The sequence below is a fragment of the Plutella xylostella genome, chromosome 3, assembly GCF_932276165.1.
Source record: "Plutella xylostella chromosome 3, ilPluXylo3.1, whole genome shotgun sequence".
Taxonomy (NCBI): Eukaryota; Metazoa; Arthropoda; class Insecta; order Lepidoptera; family Plutellidae; genus Plutella; species Plutella xylostella.
The window spans coordinates 7,414,078-7,439,361 of record NC_063983.1 but is presented as its reverse complement, the minus strand read 5'-3'; the positions used below and the strand labels follow the sequence as shown (position 1 = coordinate 7,439,361).

The window sequence follows — 25,284 nt, the reverse complement described above, 5'->3', positions numbered from 1 at the left end:
TCAGAAATACAATAATTATGATTGATACATAGTTACTATGTATAAAGGGTACGTGTAAATAGACGAATATTATCCGATTGCAAGAAAAATGGTTATTTACCTATTGCACATGCAATCCCCAAGTAAAGTCTTACCCCCTTATTCATAGAAAAATTACAATACGTTTTAACTAATAAACTGTTTTGTCCCTCTCTGTCAAGAAACAAATTGTTCTTTGTCGGAGAGGGACAAAACAGTTTATTAGTTAAAACGTATTGTAACTTCTCTATGAATAAGGGGGTTAGAGAGCAACATAGTTAATAATTCAATATTAAAATATCTACGTACAATGACATCCAAAGCCTATAATATTATGCTAACAAATAGGCTACAATAATTATTGGAAAATAACTGTTCCATAAAAAAGTTAACCTCAGATCGGAACGTTCTATCGCAAAAACCCTAACAAATTCGTTATAATATACATACTTCCAAATGTCATCAGAAATCGTCTTCTCATTCTCGATTAGAAACCATACAGTATTTCAGAGAAAACTCTACGCAGTGGAATCGTGTGTGGATGGATTCGGAATGTTGGTGATGGCATCCTGCTGGTCGCGTAGCCTGCGCACTTCTCGCTTCATCGCCGCTATCTCTGCCTGCATCGACATTTCTCTCTCACGCAGACTCTTTATTTCATTTTGCCATGTCTGTAAAAAACAAAACAGTTTTAATAATAAAAAGAAAAAAAAAGTAATTCAATTTTTATTTAAAAAAAACTTTTATTAACGCCATCTATTGGTGGAATTCAGAACTGCTTCCAACGGAAGTTTTGTTTACGAATGCCATCTATTGGTGGAATTCAGAACTGCTTCCAACGCAACTTAACAAGGCTCAGCCTTTGTCAAAATAGAAGCGAAAACTCTTACTGAAAAGTTCTCATCAACATTTTATAGATGGCGGTGTTACGACTATCTTAAAAACTACACACTAGTCTTATAAACAGTGGATAGATGGCAGTATTAATCAAAAATCATAAAAAACAAAAAACTACAGTCAGAAAACTTACAATATTCTGTTTTAGCAGGTCCAGCTTGTCGTTTTTGAGGCGGCACACCTCCTGTCTCAGCTGTTCGGAGTCTGTTCTCTGCACGGCTGGTGGGTCGTTCCGTGCCATGGCGCCGCCCGCCTCGGCCGAGGACATGGACTCCAGGCCTGTATCGCTGTCCACGTATATGGCTCCTGGAGATTTAGGAGAAATATTATAAATATGTATGTGTATGTGAGAGAAAAACTTTTGGGGTGGTGAGATGGTTTTGTGTAGAGCTAGGTTTATTAATAATAGTGCATTGAAAAAGTTATAAACGTGGGTATCTAAGGGCTGTTAAAAATGGTACAGTTAACCGAAAGTAGGTGATGCCCCGTTAGGCTTACTATAAGTACCTCTTTTGCGACAGCCAAAATACCTACTTACCATAATATAATAAGTTTCTAAGAATTAACTTTAAATAGTATAATATTATAAACTGGATTAAATATGAAATTTATGGCTATTCTAAATCTATGTGGCACAACATTGAACTAAAACTACGGGACGACCATAAAGACGTTAGAAAGAAGAAATATTGGCAAGTATTTTCTTCAAACTTCGTACGACTACCGACTAACCTGCTGTATATTTGCCACAACCCAACCAGTCCTTGTCGTCTAAAGATGAGGACAAAAATAATGTTCAACGATATTTTTAATCTATTTCTAATCTAATTATATTTTACATGGAACGGCAGAATTAAGAAAGAATAATTTACGTATATAGATGCTTATAGTTATGACAAAATTAATTAAATTTGCTCGAATGTGGAAAGAAAATGGAAAGCGGTTATCATAGGCACGTCATGAGAATGGCTCTTTCAAGACTCACATCACCAAAATCACCACGCTTGGAAGGCGGGTTGGAGATAAATTTAACTCCAGCTGCTCTAGCCAGGGATCGAACCCTAGACCCTCAGCACCACAGTCAGACCCACTAACCAACACGCCATTCAAACATCAACAACCCTAACCAGTTTCAAACTCACCTAAAGGATCCAAGTCGACGGAGTTCAAACTAGAGTCATCACTGTGGTCATGCAGCGGGGGGCGGGGGGGCGCGGCGCGTGACGTCACATCGGGGCTGGATTCCCCGGAGCCGCCGGCCGACCGGACTGAGACCGCGCTCGTTGAGGAAGATGCCACTGATGACTTTGAACGCCCGCTCTGTAGAGGTTAGTGGGGGGTTAGGTTTATGGTGAATATCGTAGAAGGGATGCAAGAAAGAAACCTCTTCGAGTGACGCATCGAGTGTGTAATAAAATTGCGAAATTGTGATTGGAGCACGTGTGAAGGAAGGGTTTTAGGCCAACTCCACCATGCTGGCGTAGTGCGGGTTGGTAGGTAGATCCCAACACATCCAAGTCGGCAACCTGACTGTCAGATGTTTTCCAGCCCTACGGCATCTAGGCTTAACGACTGCTGCCGAAATAGTAACCGGGACCCACGGCTTAACGTGTCGTGATATTTTAAATTCATAGTATTTATTCTGAATGCGGATTTTATTTATTACAAGTACAAATATTTTGTTAACTCACATTAGGCGTGGGTATCTCGTGATTGATTTTCTTATTGATTACATTCTTGCTGCTGTCCCCTGAAAGATTCGTATCAACACTGGGAGATCTGAAACCGAAAACGATATACCTTTAAGTATTAGATTACCATTATCGCCATGGGAGCACATAAACAGAGCTTCAACTATTAATAGCTTGCGAATGTTGTTGTTTGTCGCAACTGATTTATTTACGGCATAAAGGATAAATCAACGCCCACACAGAGTCTGAACGTTTCAAAGTCAACTGAAAACACCTCACTCAGTGATTATTATCATTTCAATAAGCAATGCCTTTAAAGGTTTAATGTACATAAGTAACATTCAATGTTAGAATGAATCGGCGGTTAGTGAACTGACGACAACGTACAAAAGTATACCCTTTCACTGCTAATCTCATCAATAATCAACTGTTTTAGCTTATCAAGCTTAACACTAAAATCAATCAAACGGTTTCCGCACTCACCTTCCTTTAGAAGTCAGCACTTTCTTCACCGAATCAATGAACCTGGCGCCCGGGCCCTCTTGCTTCGGCGTTCCCTCGGGCTGAGGCGAGATGGCACCAGCGTCTATCCTCACTCCTGAGCCGAGGAACTCCATCGTCTTCCCCTTCAATTCTTCGGCCAAATTCTGGAGTAGGGAAGCGCGCGTTCTAAGCTCTAACTGGGCGAATTTCTCGGCTTTGTAGCACGCGTTCTCAGCGTTTATCAGTTTGGTGAGAAGGAATTCTTTCAGTTCTCGGCCTTTTTTGAAGATTGGCGGCTGAGGGAGAGTCGGCCCGAAAAATGGTACGTCCACTCGAGCGGTGACGGCCACCTTGTACCTGGACACGGGAAAAGAAAACATTTATTAATATGGTCCAAAGCTAGTCTGGTAGAGATGGTTCTAAGCAATAAGGTCGCCTATGTGTTCTGTTTGTATATCTATGTTTTTTCGTAAAATAAAAAGTAAGTATTGTATTATGTAGGTAGGCATGTAAAATAGTACTTCTTTCTTTCTTACTTCGATCAGTTTTTATAACGTTCGTTCCACTGGCTAGGTAGGTAAGTATAAGTACAGTCCATTATAAGACTTTCATAGCCTACTTTAACATACATTCGATCGTTCTTTACTCTAATCTAGTAATTTAGCTACGTAAAAATTCCCTTTCCAAGTTAACAAAATATACTGGACCTAATTAATTAGTAACCAAAGAAAAGATACGAGAGAGCTGTGATTGTATCTCTGTACCTAAGTCTCCAACCCCTTAATTTAATTCCAGCGTTCCTCCAAGAAAAGAAAAGGAATTTATATTTCAGCCTGAGCGGTTACAACGCTGCCTCTTAATCGAATAAGAACCTAATAAAACACTAGCAACCCAGCTTTCAGTGTTGCCAACTTCACCCACCTACTATTTGTCGTAGTAAAAAGCTTCTAATTACACAGTCACGATTCGTTTGCATATAAATGACTCGAGATTTCCATTCGTCCCGTTCCGAGCCATTTTCCTTGCTTCTCCATGCAAATAATGTCTTTACCTATTCGTTGTTGCGAAGTTAACTTTATGAAAAACAGCCGGGAATTAAGAAGTTGTAAAAGAAATGAAAGAAAGTTGAGCGGAGAACGGAAATGCGTTTATATTTTCCCAAGGGGTCACTCTATATGATGAAAAACGATCTTTCGGAGCAATGCTGCGCGAGCTACGACTCTATCTCGTTGTATTAAACGTGTTGACAATAGCACTCGTTCGTTCGTTTTTTATCAGTATAGAGTAACCCCCCAGCACTAATATTACAAGTGGGACTGCTGTTCTGCTCGGTTGGTTGTTTATTTAAAAGTTTTAATATGGTGGTTACCTACGATATTGCGCTTTGAATACATAAATGTCCCTATAAAGAGGAGACGGCGGAATGGCTTAAAAGATTTTCAAAGCTATTATGGAAAAAAAAACTTTCCGTGCATGAAATCTTTTAGCATAATGGTGGCACAAAATAAGAGGTATAATATCCTAAAACTCGTAGTTCCCACACGGTTTAATGGACCGTTAAAATGTTCTAGATAAAGTCAGGTATTAGGTAAGCTAGCTGCATTCCTAGCTACTCAATTTCAAGAGACACTCAACTGCTCTGAGTATTGTCCGATTTGAGAACCACTTCAGTTACGATAGCCAAGCTAACCAGAGATGCGATAGCGAATGCTCTGTCTTGTGTGTTACGAGTAGGTAATGGGTGAAGTGGTGTATTGGTAGATACCTAATACCTAGATTAGTGTTACGAAACGCAAGGGTTGGAGATGTTTGAGCACTGCACGGTTTATGTTCAACAGTAGACTAGTTTTAGGTGACAGAAAATTGTCATCATCAATTTCGCGACTCTCGCGAACAATTAAAAAGTTCCAGCGAAAATCGTTAAGTCTGCAATATCGGCGTACATTAAAAAGCGCATCAGAATGTAACCAACTAAAAACGTAAATATTGTGTTCATTTTTTTTAATGCGATTATTTCGCGTCGTCCTTGTGTGGGTGCAACTTTTTCAGTGCTCGCGACTGTCCATCCTGCTGGACCTACTTACGTCCACTGATAAAACCCCATCCTATAGGATGCTGTAGTGCTGTAGTTACCTGGTCTCCCCGCTGGCCTCCACCGGCGTGACTACGATGAAGGTGTGCAGGAAGTGCGACGCGATCATGTCGGGGGTGAACGGGGTCGCCTTCTCCTGGAAATAGATAAAAAATCTTCATCAAACTAAGGGTAAAATCTTCATGAATACTAGGGGTATAATCTTCATGAATACTAGGGGTAAAATATTTTTGAATAATAGAGGTACCTACTAAAGGTACGGATACCACAGGTACCTAGAGGCTGTCGGTATCATAAATAACGAACCATACAGATTTTCATTAATATATGGAGAAAAACAGTGTCGGCAATGCCGATGAAGTGGACGAACTTGTGTAAATTTCTATACAAAGAATATATGCGATATGCCGAAATGTGGACGCTTAAATTACCTTTATAGTGCAGACGTGAAAGTTTGCAAATAATTATGACGAGATGTTTGTTACTCTTTCAAGGGACGGCTGGACCAATTTTTTAAAGAAATATGGCATAAATTCTAAGTACCTACTTTTTATTGATGCGATGAGAAGCTCGCGGAAAATTCAAGTCATTTCAATAGTTTATGTAGTAGGATTTTCGCTAGGAAAATACTCTTGCTCAGAGAGAGCAGTATATTTTATGAATACGCAATCAAGTTTTCTCTAGAAACAGCATAATGATATCTGTGAATTATATTTTATTTGTAATATTGATAGATTGTCAGACAAGTGATTGCTGATTGTAAAGACATAAATATTTATAAATGTAAGAAAATATCGCGCAATAGGTAAATATTTATTCAAAAAAAATTACGTTTCGCCAGCCTACTTTTTGAAGTCTGCAAGGTAGGTGGAGAAAGTCCTTTAGCTGAAACGTATCTCTCTGATAATAAAGCAGGTGGTGTTGATGATTTACAAACCTATACGGAGGTGACGGGAAGACCTTGGCTTTGCTCAGCTGTGGGATCAGTGCGTGCCGCTCACTAACAGTGGAAAAAGATACTGAGTGCCCTATTCCCTAGTTTTACCAAAGGTACAAACCTGGAACACAATAGCGACGATGTCGTTGCCGACGTGCCGCTTCCTCTGCAGCTGCTGCGCGTCGCCGGCCGTGTGCGGCAGCAGCGGCGCCACGTGGAACATCACCTCGCGCCCGCAGTACCGCTCCTACACCGCCGAGGGACTACATCCTACATATACCATGAAGGCAGCATGTCAGGCGACCTTAACGCTGCAAGCGATCTGATACGGCTCTGTAGACTCTGTAGGCTCTGTGCTCGCGCCCGCAGTACCGTTCGTACACCGCCGAGGGACTACATCCTACATTATATCATGGAAGCAGCATGTCAGACGCTTTTAACGCTGAAAGTGATGTAGTACGGACACTTCGGATGATTTACAAACCTTTTTATTTTTTTATCCCATGAAATAATGCAAAATCGCTTCCGCTTGTGACCAACATTGTCGTTCATAGCAATTAAATAGGAATAATACTCGATCGCCACGACACAGGTTCGCCTAGTGTGGGATCATCGGTAAACTATGTGAACTTATTTTAATCTACCCTCTTTGTAACTTGCTCGTATTTGTCATTTATTTTATATATATTTTTTTCTTGATGTACAATGTTACCGTAATAATTGCATGTTTGTGTATTAGTTTTAAGTTTTAATTCGTATCATATGAATAAATGAAATTGAATTTGAATTTTGAAATTTGTTAGATACTTTGTGTTTGTGTTGTTTAAAAACCGAGTCAGACTATGTAAAAGTTATTATTATTCGGGTATTTACCTATTTTGTATTTAAATAAAAAATATGATTGCGATAATACTTGTATTTTTAAAGGTACAGATGGCCAATCTCCAAATTGATAATGTATTTTATAAAAATTAAACATATTTATACAATTTCAATTATTTATTTTATACAATTTACCCTGGAGCCAGCACATCAGGTCACCTTAACGCTGAAAGCGATCTAATAATCCAGCATCCTTCGGATGATTTACGAACCTATAGACCCATATGGAGGTAGCGGAAAGACTGTGACAAAATTTGTCGCCAAGGTATCAGTCTATGATGGAGATGAGTGAAGTGAAAAAAGACAATCAGAAGTTGTCAGAAGCAAAACTGATGATGTAGGTACAAACCTGAAACACAATAGCGACAATATCATTGCCGACGTGCCGCTTCCTCTGCAGCTGCTGCGCGTCGCCGGCCGTGTGCGGCAGCAGCGGCGCCACGTGGAACATCACCTCGCGCCCGCAGTACCGCTCGTACACCGCCTCCGTGCCCGTGTGCCCGTTCATTATGTCCAGACCTCCTCGGTAGCCTGGTAAGAGAAATTTACAGTTAATAATGCGGTTGATGTGACTAGAGATGCTAGATGGCTCCTTGTAAGACCCGCTCTCGGTATCCTGGCAAGGTTGATACAGGTTAATAATGCGGCTAAAGACGCCAGTTGGCTCCTTGAAAGACTTATGAGGCTTAGCCATGGAGCAGTAGACGATTAAAAGGAGATGCATTGGGATTAAAAGAGCACGAGTTAATAAGAAGTACATTTCTACGAAACCCATATTTTTGTGTATACATCATTCAAAAGGCCTAGCAGGGGGCGCAAGACGCGCACGCCAAAACGTGACAGAATAAGTTTTGCATCGCAATCGCTCTGAAAGCCGCGCGATGCGAGTGAGCACGGCACAAAACTTCTGTCACGTCTTCTATATTATCGAAAAGTGGCTTACCTTTATGCCCTTCCAGTTTGATCCTCTGCCCCAACATCTCCAGGAACTCGTCGAAGGCCGGAGACGTCTCGTTGTTGCCAAACAGCTCCTCCTCAGTGATCTGTCCGTACTTCTGGTAGAGCACTCCGAACTTGAAGTTGTGCACTAGTACGTGCTCGTCATACGTCACGATGAGGTTGGAGGCGTTCAGACACATGGCCGGCATGAAATTGTCCACGTTTATCTGTTCGTTGAGCATCTTCGCCATTTTGAGAGGCGACGGCATAGGACTTGATTCTGGAACAAGATGAGGTGTTAACTTTAGTTAACTTAGAAGAAGGTGGTCGCTTTAGTAAGGGTGTCTATAGACAGGACCCTAATCTCCAAGAAATTTTGTCAATAATAATAATAGGATCCGAGGAGAATTAAGAATGCTCATTTCTATGAAAATGGAATGACTTTGGCACTAATTGCTTCCTAAATGTTTCATCGTTTTAAGTTGCCAATAGGCCTTTTAGATAGCAGTTATTAAGTTAAATCTCCGATGAAAGACCTTGACCTCAGTCACCTGGCAGTGATTAGATGAGGAAGGCCGATGACAAAGTGTTACTGGCGCTCCATGGAAGTGAACATTTTCATAAACGCATTTCAGCCACTTCCATCTATACTGTACCTAGGCTGTACTTTTGGACTCGCTGCAGCTAAGTCAAACTCGTAGCTCGCTTTCAACGCTTCGGTGCCATGTTTGTACAGGGCATCCACGAGAGCGCTTGCCGTTTTCATGATGATAATGTTTATATTACCTGGTGTAGGCACGAGCCCATGGCTGGTGTTGGTCCGAAGCCGCAGGAGGATGCGTGTGTGTTCTTGATTGGCCATGTGTTCCTTCTTGATGGACATCACCACTGGCCCGAGGCTCTCGTCGAAGCCAACCAAGTTGATGTGTTCCTGAGGACAAACAAGGTCGTGTTATAGTAGTGTAGTTTTAATTTGGTCATATTATGTCTTTGCCTAGATGCTAAGGTTATAAATAGCGAAATGTAGGCATCTATTCTAGACGAGAATATAGAGTCAATTACTTCGTGAACTATGAATCAGTTCATTTACATCAAGACGGCGGTGGTGATCTCATAACTAGGACATGATCAGACTGCTGAGTGAGCCAGAGTGCTGGGCAACCAAAGTATGCGATGAGAAAAGGATGCATGTGACAGAGATGCGAATGTTGAGATGGATGTGTGGTGTTACAAGAAAAGATAGAATACGAAATGAGTATATAAGGGGAAGTATGAAAGTGGCTCCTATAGTGGAGAAGATGAAAAGCCATCGTCTTTCTTGGTTTGGGCATGTCATGAGAAGATAAGATGATTATGTGACAAAGAAAGTGTTGGAAATGAGACCCGAAGGAAGGCGCAAGAGAGGAAGACCAAGAAAGACGTGGCTTGATTGCGTGAAAGAAAATATGAGAGAGTGTGGAGTGAATGAGGATATGACAGAGGATAGGGTAAAATGGCGTGACATGACCAACAAAGCCGACCCTAAATAAGGATAAGGCAAGGAAGAAGAAGAAGAAGAAGAAGATCAGACATGATTTAGCGTTCAGAAATAGATAAATATGATAAATTACAAAATAAATTCATATTTTTACCTACCAAACCATGAGACTACTACCATCATCACCGTCATAAAATGTACCCTTTTTTCCATTACAGTGGAAAATACAAGAGCAAAATTTTTGCTAACAAAAACATGGTCAATGATCTAAGTTTCACTCATAAAAAAATTACTTCAAGTCAAGATCAAGGGCAGCAAATGACAGAATACCATTTCGTTATAAACTTTATGAAAGCCAGCAAGCAAAATGGTTCGCTCCTGCGGGTGTCATTGCTCCAGCATCGCCGAATAATACAACTGTAATAATGCGAACCTAACTAACTCCCATTATGGTGAAACTTTTGGGACACAAAACAATTTTGTGGTTTTATTTCTTTATGGTCCGGTTACGATCACTACCTACCCTCAGAGTCTGCATGAATTTATTTATTATATCTTTTGTTTCACATAGACTTCACAAACAATCAAAAAGTATGAGAGCAAAATTTATACGGTTGAATTCCTGGTTAAGAAATAATCAAATTACAATTACGGCATACAAATAATTGGACGACCTTTGATGAACAAAAACTGAGCACACATCAAATTCCGATGATGAAATTGTTGAATTCACGAGAACATAATGCTTGGCTCACAAGTCTCACAACTTCAGTCACAATTGCTGGTGCCGCTTTGCTTAATCAAATTCCAGTAACAATCAAACAGTCAAGAAACTGGGTACGTAATCGATTCATGCAAACTGTGTCATTGGCACTTTGGTATACTGGCTCAGCTCAGTTCCTGAATTCAGTGTAATGAGGACTTGCTTAGGGAATACTTTCAGCTTATTTCAACATAAAATTTAAGTTGCCAGCCTCCTCGGAACCATCCCGGGCGACGGCAGCGAACTAAAAGAAATATTCTACCTTTGATAAACTCCTGTTTGTTAAGGGTAGAATATTTCCAGGCCCTAAAAGTATTTTATATTATTAGGTATTTTATTTTTATTTGTAAAATATATAAATAGTTTAGTATAAGCAGATAAGGTATATTTAAACTTCTCATTGCATATAAACCTGAATAAAGTTGCCCATATGTTTTTATTTTATTTTTAGGATTACCCGATCAACACCGATGCATTATCCGAGATTGTACTATGTATATAGCGTAGCCAGTGTTGTAGCATAGGCATAGCTGCTATAAAAAAAAAATGGTCTGTTGCAGACGTACCGTAATTATTTGAAAGAAGCTTCTTTGGTACCCTCCATTTTGAATTTTAGTATTTTCGTGAAAAATATTTAATTTTTACTACAGTGAAAATGAGAAAAGTTTCTAAATAAAACAACTGAGAGCTTTCAATCTCATTTATTCAAATGAGTGACAAAGACGATTCTTACGTTTTATTTCAAAAGAAAGGGGAAAAGCAATAAGCAAATGTCCCTTTTCATAAAAGAAAATTGGAATCTGCACAAGGCTGTGGAAGATGCTCCCCAAATTTGTGGAAAAATATCTTTAGTTTCTTCAAAAATATATGTTTTAGTTCAAGAAAATAACAAAAATAAAAGCCATATATTCAGCGACAGTTGCAGCTATGTAGAACAAATTAGAGACTACACTCTGAATAAATAACAATACCTGTCTCTTCAGTAAGCTTATGCCAAACAAAATTTCGCACGTGAAGGCAGCATGTTGCGAAAACGATTTGTAAATTAAACGACACACGAGAACTGAGAGAGTAATCTGAACTCAATTAAGTTAAACGAACGACACACTTGGAGAAACAATTATTACCGCTCTCCCTGAGGAGACCAGAATTGTGCCCAAAACATCATTAGAACAGAAATTGACATGACCCAGATACGAGTCATCCATTCGTCCATTACCATTCGTAATTTAAATGATTCTTTGCATATTTTTGTTTGAGATTTGTTTGTGCAGTAAACGAAAAAATAAATATTTATGAATAAATGCTTCAATAGCTCTTGCAGAAGTTTTTTTTACAAATTTCGTTAAATATCGTCATCCATCAATGCCTTCGAAAAGGGGCATTAACCCTGCTCCCTCAAATTACCGTCTTTAGCTTTCAATTTGGGCCCGTAAGTAAAATATGATAAAAGACGCGCAACGTAATTTTTGGATGCTACAAAAGTGGAAAGGAATTGGTTTCGGGTATTAATAAATGGCATTCGATGTTCGGTGTTGATGGGTTGTCAGTCAAGAAATGTTGATTACATTTTGATTAGAGTTTATGCTGTTTTGATACTTGCTGATCATTGATCATCATCATCTACTAACAATCTCTGAGTCTTGTTACTTGAATAAATGAATTTAAGTATTATTATTGATCATGCACTCCCAACTACATTATATGAATATTATTATTCCATAGTATGTGTTATAAAATACCCTGCCATTAGACATTAAAAGGAATTTCATAAATTTGAAAATCTAAGTTAAATTATTTACGAGGCCTAAATTAATAATTAGGTCAATTTCCCAACGTATTAGGCAAACGAGATATCAACCCTAAATAGCGTAGGCTTCCTCATGACACACGACACGGCTGTATTCACACGTCAACCCTCCACTGATATCGGTTGATACATCAGCAGCATTCGTCAGGCTTACCCGCCGTCACAATGACCCATCGACCTCTGAAGGGTTGACGAGATAACCCGCCATAGGTAACGACTTCAATATATCTTCCAACCACGTCGTATGTTTACGGTCAATAAAAATATCACAAATGCAGGTACCTACACTGGCGGCCAATGAAAAAGTTCCAGTGACTATAGCACCGAATAGGTAACTCCTAAACGGAAAACACTAGCCGACGCCGTCTGCAATATTGAAGTAAGTACATTTAGCTCCAATTTCATCATAGTCGGTTATATCGTAACACTTGCACACTCCAGTGGTTCCTAAATTACCTTGTTAGGGCAGATTCACACGGGGCCACTTGGGTGAATAATAATTTTATTGTAAAGCTGTGAATGACTGCCGGTTTGAATTCCTGGGATGTGTGAGTGCACTTTATGTGTTAAAGTACCTAGTAAGAAATTCCTACAATGGATTATTTTATTGTGTTCAGAATTTCGTAATAATATAATTTATAATTTATAATACTTATACAGACAGACGTACTGTCTTAAGACTTCTTTTCCGTTGTTTATTTGTAATGCATTATAGGTACATCATCAGCGCGTAATGGTCCATTGCTGGGTATACCTACCTAATTATGTTTCTCTACCCTCTACGCTCTATTCCACTCTTGAACTCAAATGAATACCTAGTCCAACAAATAACGAACCCTAACAGACCACAATTTAATTTATAAAACTTATTTACTTATATAAAATGGTTCCCATTTCCATCAGTAACCCCTCATTTGCACTCCTTCCTTCATGAAGGCTCTAATCTAAGATCTCCACGGACGGATGGCTCTAACCACGAGCCGTTCCAGCCACTACCCACTGGCTCTCACACTAGTTAGTTCTTAGATTAACAATATAAGAACAAGATGGTATGAAGACATACAAAAACAAACCAAAAAATGTGTCAGCATTTTGTTTTCTGTCCGACTGTTTTAAGTTCCACCTAATGACAACCATTGTGCCAATGAATAAAGTCACAAATCTTCTTACCGAAGTAATCTCAGAAGTAGCATGGGGCGTTATTTTTCGAGACGTTTGTTTTGCACTGACACTCCATCTAGTTCGTATCCAAATATCTTTGCAGTAACTAAATTCGTTTTATTACGACTTTCTTCATAAATACATTCGTAATTTAGAAACGAGCAGACAGTAAAATTTGATACCTAGAATCTTATTACACGGTTTACTTATTATGACTTAATATGTGTAACGTAACATGTTATATTTGCTATATGAATAATTTCCAATTATTAACAGCGCAACAGACATAACATCTTTGAATTAATGATTACGTCGAAGGGCGTGAAATTTCTACAAGCGTACTTGTTATGGTGAAAAATACATAAAAGAAAACACACGATCTGCACTTTTTCTGGAAAATAATAATTTGTAGACGATAAACTGGCTCAGACATCATTCATTCAACATTTGTTAATGTTTAATCATAATAAATTATTGCACGCTTTAACTATGTATATTATACGACACCTAAAAAAACTACACTTAATGCTGCTTTTCCATTGTACTTGTACCTAATATTAAAAATTAATTTCTATCAGAATGCTAACAGCTAACAGTAAACTATACAAAACCAGTCCATAAAACATTTTCTAATATCGCCTAGTTCATTCAGCTTTACACGAGCATGTGGTGAAACTTTCAATGCATTTCCAACAGTTACCGTATAAATATGGTATCGAGTACATAATGGAAGGATAGTTTCAGCTACAACTAATAGGTATTCATGTTTTCAGACCGTATATCGAAGGGTATAGAGGCGTGAATTGAACATGGAGCAGGATTGAGAGCAAAGGTTGTGGGTACACCGGAGACGATAGAATTTCATAACTTTCCGATGAGCTTACAATATGTATTTCTATTAGAAGGGGAGTAAGTAGTATGTTTTCAATTCTAAGCTGAAATTTGTAGGTAATACCGCTACCGTTTATATTTCAGTCAGTTTCAGACTTAGTATTCCAGGTCAATTGAAAATGGCTGATAAATTTGATTAATGTTCTTTAACACCTACATTATACTCGTAATTAGTTTTTTCAGACAATCTCCGATACTAGATTATGCCGAATTAATTGAGCAATCATTATTAAAATCCAAATAATCACGCCAAAGGTTTCTAAGCCAGACTCATTAATATTTCTAATTACAACAATTTTATTCGAAACGACACGAAAATAAAAGAAAAAGTCTAGAAGGCGTGGGTATGAGAAAGTTCACACGTGTCAGTAACTGTAGCGGGCGCCGGAGTCACTAGATCTTTAGCCGACATTGCTGCGTGGAATACGAATGGAATAATATGGTACTATCAACCACAGGAACACTGACTGAATTACTCGCAATCTTCATCGTCACGGTCGGAGAAGCAACTAACATTCAGATACTTATTTCTTTAGCAGATCCTACACCTACGATTAGCGTACGAGTAGCGTATGCCCATTGTTATTGTATCCCAATTGAATGTAATGTGTTTATTGTACTTTCTGACAAGAACTGAGAATGTCTGATAAGGAGATAGGTCGTTTCCGTGCACCCGTGAAGATTGCAGTCTTGGAATAATATAACTAGCACTTATCAAAGTGTGATGATTCATACTTAAAATGTTGCTCTTCAAATCAAGCTACTGTAGTCATAGACACCCTTTAAACCTTGAGATGTCATGATAAAAAACGTACTAGGGTAGTACGTACGTGCGAAAGTTGCTCTTCCCGTGGAATCAATCGTCTCGATGACGCCACATAATGGAAAGCGAAAGGACTGCAATTTAAAATTTTACCCTCGAGTGGATCCGCGCACTCGGCGTAAAGGGGAGCCTTTGTAGACACCTTATTAGACGGAGCTTACAATGAGTGCCACTAGATAAAATAGGTATTACAGATAGGCTGGTTATAAGCTTACAAGTCAATGGGAGGTCAGGACGACGGGAATGAAGTAGAAAAGGACATAGCAGGCGCGTGCACTCATAACTTATGTACGATGTCAAGGGAAACGTGCTCGAGTGGTCATTCTTGGACGCGAACTTTACTTTTTTTATTTTATATAAGCGGTAAATGCAAGTAAATGTGTTCTAGAAGGACAGTTGGCAGAGGCACAGTTGGCACGAGAGATGCCGGTCGCAGACAGAGTGGCGCGCAAATGTCAAGGCAGATGTTCGATATCATCCAATGATCCAAGCATTTTTTATCGTCAAAAAACATCCAAAATATTAGAAGATTTCAAAGGTGCGACTTTCAAGTTGAGCACTTTTTATTTCACCCAGGTCATTGTAACCGAAAGCAGCTACGTGAGTATTACAAAAGAAAAATTCCAACGTGTTGCTGAGTGAGAAATTCGAGGATTCAGAGTTAATAAATTGAATACGTGATCACTTGAACTGTAGCCGCCTCTCGCCCACGCGCTACAAACATAAGAGCGAAAAGTTACTGATTGGATTTTCGCTTAATATATGGATACCTTAGCGATGTAACAGGGCAAAGGCTCCTCGGAACCAATTTTCACTCTGCGCTAGCTTAATTAAAACTTTCATTATTGTTTACCAGTGGTCTCCTAGGTAAATCACTTGTTTTAACAAGTGTGGTAGTGATAAGTAGCTAAATAATGTTGTGTGACTACATAATAATATGTTTAATCGTAATTTTATACAAGTGTTGTCAAAGTTGCAGGCAAACCCTTTCCATTTACCACTGGCTCCAACCTTAGCCACAGAAACAAATGACGACGCCTCACCCCCCCAAGCAAGAACCAGTCATTTCATCACCCACCGGTTCCTCCCTTCACAACATGTATACTTCAGAAACAAATGACGGCAGCCTCAACTCACCTTCCCGAGGAAGTATCGCCTGTAGACCTTGGCGGTCTCGTCGCTCTGTATGTTGTGTCGCCAGGAGGCGTGCCGCGGGGTGCCGGGCTGGGCCCGCTCGTTCTCCTCATCATTCTGAGTGTCTGCGTCCACTCCATCTGACCAGTAGGCGCCGCCAGCCGGGAGCACTATCGTTGGGGGAGGCCCTGTGTGACAAGGGTTCAGGGTTAGTTTTTGTTGGCTTTGGGGGAAGTGTTTTGGTGAAAAATAAAGTAGAGACCGGCACTAATATTTGAATCTTTAGCCCGTGGGTGTCTGTAAGCCCTATAGGTTGTATTCTATTTAATGGTAGTCTTATAAAATAAATAAGTTGTTTTTCCATATAGTTATGTACCTACTTTGTTATGAACCGAGATAGTTTTTGTTAATAATTTTATTCAAGGTCACACACAAGGTCAATGTGTGTCATCTTTAGTAATGCGAGTATATCATAAAAATCGGCTCATATTTTGAGACAATAAGTATGTAAGTGCCTCGTAAATCTTGAAAACAGACAATTTTTAGCCAATATTCTTTTACAGCCAACGTTGTTGTGAAAGATTTATCGTCAAAGGAAAGGGTTCGGTCAGCGGTCGTCTAGAAATCTTTTGAGAACCTCTAATAAGCGGCTATAAAGAAAAGTAGCTACAACATTGCACAAAGCTTAAAGCGTGATTGCGATGGACATCGTTCGTTGTAAAACTTCACGATTTGTCTGTAGATTTGTTGGTAGATTTACGAAACACTCGCTTTTTGGGGCCAAATTATCGAGGAAGTCACGAAGTACTTTTTTTTCCTACAAACACAACCTGAATGGCCTTCAAGATTACAAAGCAAGGCAATTTGAATTAACAGTTTGTTTGCTTGGTGACTTCACTGTTAGGTAATAAGGACATGAAGTGTATAATTTGATCTAACTAACAACTCTTGTGACTTCGACTTGTATCGATGCAAACATTTGTACCGAGTCAGAGGTAATACATTTAACGAAGCAAGAAGTGGACGAAGCGAAATAGTGAACTGAAATGAAAGTAGAGGTGGTCCTTCAGAAAGATCATTAATTGCTATATTCTATACTTCAGTCGCACCGATACGAATTATAAAACTGTTCATGCTAGTCTCAGTCCATTTTTCCGTACACAAACACACATTTCACGTCTCCCCCGAGTGGTTTCACCAACAAAACAAGTTCAGCAGTCTCCTTCGGACAAAGGGCTAGGACAATTTTGCAAGCCTTCAATATGCAAGCGTCCTGCGCTATCATTGTTAAAGCTTTATAAGGCGAGCCACCCCTGTGTGTGTATCTGCTGCCTTTCAGAGCTCACAATGAGCCAGTAAGAGTGAATGTGGCATTCAGTAATGTGGATGTAGTAGTTTTTTGTTTTATGACCGGTCATTGCATTTTAGTAAGAGATCCGCTACTGTGCTATAGTGGGTAATCAATGCCCATGGTTTATGTAACCACTAGCAATGTCTATTGTTGGTATTAGTTTTATTGGGACTAGACTGGAATACGCTTTTTGGAGTTATACGTTGAGTCAGACAGACACTCATGCCCATCTTATAAAATTTCTTAACTTCCGTACGGGGGTTACAAACAAAAACCTCCCTTTTACGCAGTCAAATGTAAGCCAGAAGATTATTTATTAGTTTACACGAGCACTTCAGAGCTCTGTAATGGCCCATTTTGATTAAAACCCCGCAAGCCTCTGGAGCATAGTCTAAATTAATTACACTTTTAATCAACTGGCTTGCAATTTACGAGTTTTTTTAATGAGTAATATTTGCAACGCTCAGTTGTCACGTAGTAGACATGGAGCTTACGAAATTATATACGGGTTGTTTTATTACTGATCCAACAGAAAGCAAGTCAAATACAATACTAATAGACTCACAAGCAACGAAAAAGTTCCAGTGGCATGATAATGATGGCAGGCGGTACTTTTTAATTGTAACAAAACCAAAACTTGTTCATGTGTCTTGAGTAGGTAGTAATATATTAATTTGTTGGTGTATGTTTCGGTAATTCATTTAAAGGAAGCACATTCAAAATTAATAACAATTTAAGTAATATGCGAGCAAAAGCATTTCATACATTAATTTCAAAGGATTCCTGAAGAATTCACTTTGACTAGGGTACTAGGGTCGCAGCGGTACGCAGGTGGTTAGAAAATACAAATAACGCGTGAAGGGACCACACTCAGGCAGGCCCCTTTGAGCCCCTAGATTAGATACTAGGCTGAAAATTGACGGCATACCGTAACGGGATAAATAATTTATTGCTATATGAGTAGAATGCCAATAAATCGTAGGTATGTATGTAACGAAAGATTGTAGTGACAACAAATCTGTTTTAAGATTGTCCATGTGGTATGGTATGACCTGTAGAATTCAGATATTTTATAGACTTTACAAGTTTCTTCAAGATATTTTTTCACCAGACTGGTAGATTTTTTTTATCATAAGTTGGTAGTAGAAAGCAATAATCATCATTTAAAAAAAACAATAATAGGAACAGCCACAGTAACATTGAAATATATATTTCTTATAGGTACCTCTTTTCATGAGAGATATTTCAGAAATACAGATGTGCTGGTTGAACCAACCGCGATCATAATATGAGTAAGCAATTTTTAAATTCGTTATTACCACGTAAATCTCTGAGAAACATCACGTTTACACTCGTGGCGAGATATGTATTTCATGAATTTGTCATCATAAATCCTAAACGTGGTTACATTAGTATTTCCCCGAAAACCCCGGCATTTTGTATTGAAATAAATAAGTAAAACAGTCTTTAATTTGTAGAAATATAATAATATATTACATAGTGACAGCATGGCTTTTATCCCACAGGTAGCTATTATGCAGACAATGTGATACAGGTATCCTAACTAATATTATACATGCGAAAGTAATTGTGTCTGTCTGTCTGTCTGTTACTCTTTCGCGCCATAACTACTGAACGAAATAGGCTACTTTTTATCCCGGAATTCCCACCGGAAAACTTTTTAAGGCGAAGCGAAGCTTGCGGGATCAGCTAGTACCTATATATGCGAGTGCGAATGTATTAAGCGAATGATTCCTGTACTTAAGTTACCTATTCTATTCTATTCTCTGTGGGGGTGTACGTACCTGCACCTGGCTCTCTCGAGTGGAACCTTTGTGCATATCCCCAAGGTCTAAACTACCTTCCTAAGCTTGAACCATTTCCCATCACGCTGGTCCACTGCGGGTTGGTGGGTTCACATATCTAGATGTACTAAATCTAGATATGCAGGTTTCCTCTTGGTTACCTATTGGTTTCATTATTTCATAAACATAACATTATAATTACGATGGATAATTACGGAAAGTTATTCCACATTTTAACGCGGTGTAAATGAGTTAACTTACTTTCACACTTGTTTTCTCATCATCTTGAGAAGAGTGGTTTTTACAACAATGACGAAAGTTATTATGAAACTACAGTATAGCAATTAAATTGACGTGTCCGTCCCGACGAGTATTTCATTTTGATGTATTTTAGATCACTACTCTGCTAAAATCTGTAAGTATCAATTTGTACCTTTTCCCGTATATGATACGAGTACAGAAGTGTAGGGCTAACAGGTATATATGTATACATTTTATTCTCCTCCGGCCATAGCCAACGAATCATGTTAAACTCTTTAGTAATATTTTAATATGGAGGTAGGTACCTATATATATTTTATCTGTTAGGTATATTTTTTATCCAGAAATAGGGATTTATCAGGTAATAAAATAATGATTATTTAAAGTATTAAATTAATTTAGTATAAGGCAAAGAAGCATTGCGGTAGAATTCACAGCATTGTGGAAGTGGAACACACAATAACTAAAAACTGTTTGCTTGCCTATCGCATTGGAGTAGCTGTAATGATAGGTTTTAAGTTATTAAATAAATAAAAAAATAAAAAAATATTTGAGCTAATTGCTAATTGCCTACATCCGAGGCCAACCTCCTCCTTTTATGGTTCTAATATTTATTTGTATTATTTTTACCCTTATATGAGACGTATTAACTCAAATAACAAACTCATGTTGATTTTAATTCCACGAAACCTATGTATAATAAAATGTTTGCACCTAAAACAAAAAAGTCGCTTTTGATATTTAACAAGCACATTGCACAACATGGAATTATTCTCCGAAGTGAAATTGTTTTATTTTGTGAAAAACATAGCTAACACCAACAACTATCTATATATTATTATGTATAGGTAAGTACTGTAGTGTAGTATCATGATACTGTATATGAATATGCATATTATTGCATATTGATATAGGTATTAGTTAGCAATATATTTAAAGCCACATGCCGTTATATCCACGGCTGCGGCTCTCCTTTTGCCATCCATGCAGTCGTTGTCAGCAACTTATCACAGGTGGCTACGGAAGGAGTACAAAGAGGATTACTACATCGTAGTTAGGAGTTCCGCACACTGTTAGAGTCGAGGCGGTGTCACGGTACCGTCGCGACGGCTTTAATGCGCAGGCGGTGCAATGACGCGTTCTCGCCTAGACAATCTTATCCAAACTCACCAGGCTTAGCCAAGGTCTCCTGCAGCAGCAGGCGGCTGGCCAGACAGCGGCGCTGCGTGGCGGTGGCGCCAGGCGACGGCGGCAGCCCGTGCGGCGCCGGCACCCGCCCCTCGGCGTACGAGTGGCGCTCAACGCCACCCGCGCCGCCCACGGACGTTGACCGCCGAGTCTCGACCCGGGAGACCTGCGGGGCAAAGGAAATGGAGGTCAGGTTATGCTGGACGGAGAATGGAGAGTACCTAGAGCTAGTAGTAGCGTGGAATCTTTGTATGAATTGGAATTGTACATAATTAAACCGGCGCGGCGATCAACTTGTAACGTTACGTTACATTTTCGAATGAAGAATACGGTATGGCTCGCCATGAACTTTACGATACGGCGCAATGTTCAAGTCAGTCGCCGCCTTAAGATTTTCTAGATTGCTACATACGAGTACAACAGCCATGATGCGCTGTCGCTGTAAAACTAGTGACGTTCCACAATATTGTGCATAGAGACAGCAAAAAGGTAAGTCGGCCTAATCTCTGTAGAGTCAGAAACGCGAGCAGGCGTGACGCAGCGAGCGTTGACCTCAGCCATGAAGCCGTGGGACCAACCCATTGTTGCTTTTTACGCTAACAGTACCGATCCCCACAAATCACTTTGAGATTATTTTTTTATAGAACCTACGTGATAGGGCACAGAAATTGACGAATCGCACTATGATTGGAAACGTGGGACCGCCGCGCCGAGCGCCAACATAATTTAGAACCATGAAATATGAGAAGTATAACAGTAAGTCAGAACTTTACTGCCACTTCCAAGTTTCGGATGAAGAAGCAGTTCGCACAAAGGCATCGCAATATTCACAATTGATTCAGTCACGTTAATAATTCACTGCGCCATAAACACCATCAAAGTTTAAATTTGGAATACCGCCCGGAAACATTAGCGAAGCCGGTGACAGCAATGGGGTAACTGGCTGGAAACAGTGCGCCAGATTTCATCAAATTCAAGGAACATCACTACAGTCCATCTTAAAAGGGATGAAATAAAGTGTACGATTTTGCAAAGACTTTTTATAATTATCAGTTCTTTACTGTTAACATGTTAAAAGTATATATTCAGACTGATAATCTATTTTTAATAAATGAGTGCTGTGCCAAATAAAGGTAATAATTCGATTAAATACCAGTTTAATTAACTATTTGTTAGGATCCATTTCCGTTTTCATTACTTTATTGATGGACTATACTCTTTTTGATCAAATTACTTTGACGTCATCGTCATCACATCACATTTCATACCAGCTACTGTGAAGCTCTGAACAGGTTGAAAGTGAGCTGCGATATATCAAAAAGCAGTCAGCTGAAAATACAAACAAAATTTTCCCGCGTGGAAACTTTTTTATAAAACATAAACAATTTTAAAATAAAATTCTTCATTAAAATAATATCGAACGGTTTTGGTCTTTGATGAATTGATTTATCGGTATGGCAAGTTAAAAGAGTGTTTTTTTTTCTTTTTTAAACATGGAAACTCGACGCTTTACGGAAAGAATGTAAAAAAAAAACACATTAAAATGGTGCGTCAGTTATCGATTATTTTCAGCTTTCATTATTTATGTTGGGCGTGTGAAAAGGGGACACCAAGACTTCCTGAAAAAATCTATAAGTGCTGTATTTCGTTACACACAAGGTTGCTTTTAGTGTAGTGTTTCTTTTGAAGTATAAAACATTATCGATACATTTGAGACGTGGAACCATTTTGGAGCGGAAGGAAAATATAGGCTATCAATAATATGAAATTCAGTTAGAAACATTTATCGAAGCATTTACAGAATTTAGACTGTCCGTTTTGTAAATAATGTTCGTTTAAAACAGGAAAATAACTCCAAAGAATACGATGCGTAAGGGCAGAAGTTTCAAATTAATAAAATCGCTTTGAAGCTATTCAGGAAGTCCTTAACGTTGGCTTTTTCAGCGTTTTTGGACTAAATTAGTTACAGTCTGTCACCTTACACATAATTATTATGCATATACATTTTTAAAATCTTTGATTGGACAAAAAAAACTGAGCTAAATGAGACACATTTAGAGAGGTATGTCCATTCCAATTGTATACAAACAGATACTTACTTATGCTAAACATAATATATAGGGTAAACGTACCGGTTTGCCGGCCACTACCCCTTTCCGGCCACTTCGCACATTATTTTTAATAATAGGATAGTACTGAGACATCTCCTTTCTAATTTCGCGCCATTCGACCCGGGCGAACATCACGGTTCATAATCCGACGGCATGACCTCGAAATTTGCGAACTTAGCCCTCAGTCACCATTTCAAAATTTGGTGTATGGATTCGTGGCAAATTTAGCAGAAAAAATAGGAGGTGGACTGATTTTCAGAGGTAAGTTTTTAAGTGTTCCTACTGTTTTATAAGTGATTGAATTGGTTTGTGTGAATTAAAGTATGTTTAATTTCAATATTCAAGTGCCCAAACTAACATTTTTTTTCATAATTTGTAATATTTTCAGTGGTCGGACAATAGGTTATCGATTTATTCCAAAATCTAGTTTCCGGCCGGGTGGTCGGAAAACGGGTATATTGTAGTCATTAAATTTTGCCTATATTGCGGAAACCTTAAATGCACTAACATAGATTCCATTATATTAGTGAACAGTTATAATTTTGTGAATTGACAACTAGATTCCGGCCGCCAGAATACCTCATAGTTTCAAAGATATGACCTTAAAAAAATAACGAATGTTTAGCGGCCGATAACCAGTTCAAACAAAACCTATTTCCGGCCGTCGAAAAAGCGGCCGAAAATAGGTCAAAATTACACCTAATTCCGGCCGTCTGAAATAGCGGGCGGCAGAAAATAGGTAAAATTAAACCTGATTCCGGCCATTAGATAATAAAACGGCCGATAATGTTTATCGATGCCAATTCCAAGAGAGCTATTTGTTTGACTTTAGATTTTAATTTGTTATTTCATAAACCATGAACTACTGAATAAAACTCGTTTTTCTACTGAGAATTAGGTGGCCGATAACCAGTGCACTCGTGGACGATAACTGGGTAAAATGGCCGATAACCGGTATATTTGCTATTTTTACGAAAAATATTTTTTTGAAAATCATGTATCACTGCTACGTCTATAAACGTTAGGTTTTATGAAACTAGACTATTGAAAGATCGAATGATATTTTTTTGGAAAATCTTGACACACAGCATTATGATAGAAATTAACTCTGAAGTCAACAAGTCGCTTAAATGGCCGATAACCGGTACTGTTACCCTACCAAACACAAAACACATAAGTACTTTACATTACCAAGAAATACGAACAATCCATGTAACACACGCAACTTCAGCGCTCGAACTTACCTACAACTGTCAATCATTTTGTAACCGTTGAAAGAAAAAAAACGGTATTTTTTAAAAATAGAATAATTACCTAATTGCCCACGGCAGCGTCCTGTAATCATGAGGCTTTGGTATCGAGTAACAGATTTGTCTATGGCTTCGGAGTGTCCTGTTTGAACATCGGTAATCCTTTTTAACTGTGTTTGATATCTTGATAGTCTCTTTGTTTGTTATCTTTGATTAACCAAATTCAGCATGTCAAACATTGATTTTTACGGGCTTTATCAAGAATTTTGTTAGATCGTGTTGTGTAACGAAATTCAGCGGTTAAAGCTAACGTAAACGTGTGTGTAGTTCTGTAGTGTATCTAAGTATTTCTCTTCTACCAATAAAACAAACGACAAGTATAATTATTGGTTTCGATTCATTAAAATTGGAAGACGAATTCGAAAGCGTCTTCTTGGAATAGAACGAAATTAGTCTCGGTGTTGAGCGGAAATTAATGGTGGTAGCTTCCAAATGTGGGTGCTCCGATCAATAAACAATTTGTTTTTGTAGATCTATATCAACGCTCAATATTTCAGTAGGTAGCTAAGTGTCTAGTTCGATACTACACTCGCGAGCAACCAAATCGACTCAAGCCTTGACGGCGCAAACATACATTAATACAAGTAAAATTATGAATAGAAATAATAAAAATGATATGTCATTTAAAAGCTTAAGATGTCAGCTTTAATTTGATATCATTATTATTGAAATCCATTCATCATTTTTGAAATAAATGATGTCTGAACGCAATTGTAGGAAAAACGGGAATTTAGGAAAAAAGGGTATGGGTATCGTATTATACAAATTAAACAAAAAATGTTAAGATAAAAATTTATTTATTTAAATCAATACTTTGTATTGCCCCCTCTTGCCCTAATTACAGCCTGCAGCCTGTTTCTCATAGACCTTATCAACTTTTTGACAGTTTCCTGAGGAATGCCGTCCCACTCCTCTAATAAAGCTGTCTTCAGCTCGTCCACGCTTGCAGGGACTGGATTCCTGGCCCGAACTCTTCTTTTGAGCTCGTCCCATAAGTGTTCGATGGGATTCAGGTCAGGACTGAGCGCAGGCCAGTCCATCGTGCGCAATTCCTTCTCTCTCAGAAACTGCCGACTGACTCGTGCCGTGTGGCAGCGGGCATTGTCGTGCATTAGCACGAAGTCTTCACCGACAAATTCTGCATAGGGCACAACATGACCGAGTAGAATGTCGGTGATGTACCGATCAGCTGTTAACCCGCCTCCTCGGCCGCCTCCAGGCACGAAAACAAGTGCGGTTTTTCCCTCTAGAGAAATACCA

The 25,284-nt window shown here is 38.8% G+C and overlaps 1 protein-coding gene across 16 annotated transcripts in view; it reads right to left on the bottom strand.

The window, feature by feature from the left end:
* Window positions 1–283: 283 nt before the first annotated feature.
* Window positions 284–25,284, bottom strand: part of LOC105388122 (rap1 GTPase-activating protein 1) — a 210,387-nt gene continuing 185,386 nt past the window's right edge. For 13 of the 16 annotated variants that reach the window (XM_048625037.1, XM_048625052.1, XM_048625015.1 and 10 more), the window contains 12 exons: window positions 20,586–20,769; window positions 16,002–16,186; window positions 8,726–8,870; window positions 7,944–8,219; window positions 7,476–7,531; window positions 6,240–6,365; window positions 5,223–5,317; window positions 3,090–3,446; window positions 2,607–2,694; window positions 2,058–2,235; window positions 1,049–1,221; window positions 284–689 (listed from right to left, as the gene is read on the bottom strand). In XM_048625037.1, the coding sequence (XP_048480994.1) occupies window positions 537–689; window positions 1,049–1,221; window positions 2,058–2,235; window positions 2,607–2,694; window positions 3,090–3,446; window positions 5,223–5,317; window positions 6,240–6,365; window positions 7,476–7,531; window positions 7,944–8,219; window positions 8,726–8,870; window positions 16,002–16,186; window positions 20,586–20,769 (2,016 nt within the window). In that variant the 3' untranslated portion in view covers window positions 284–536. Of the gene's footprint in view, window positions 690–1,048; window positions 1,222–2,057; window positions 2,236–2,606; window positions 2,695–3,089; window positions 3,447–5,222; window positions 5,318–6,239; window positions 6,366–7,349; window positions 7,532–7,943; window positions 8,220–8,725; window positions 8,871–16,001; window positions 16,187–20,585; window positions 20,770–25,284 lie in introns of all 16 variants that reach the window. The other 3 variants (XM_048625010.1, XM_048625043.1, XM_048625020.1) reach the window with 2 other exon arrangements.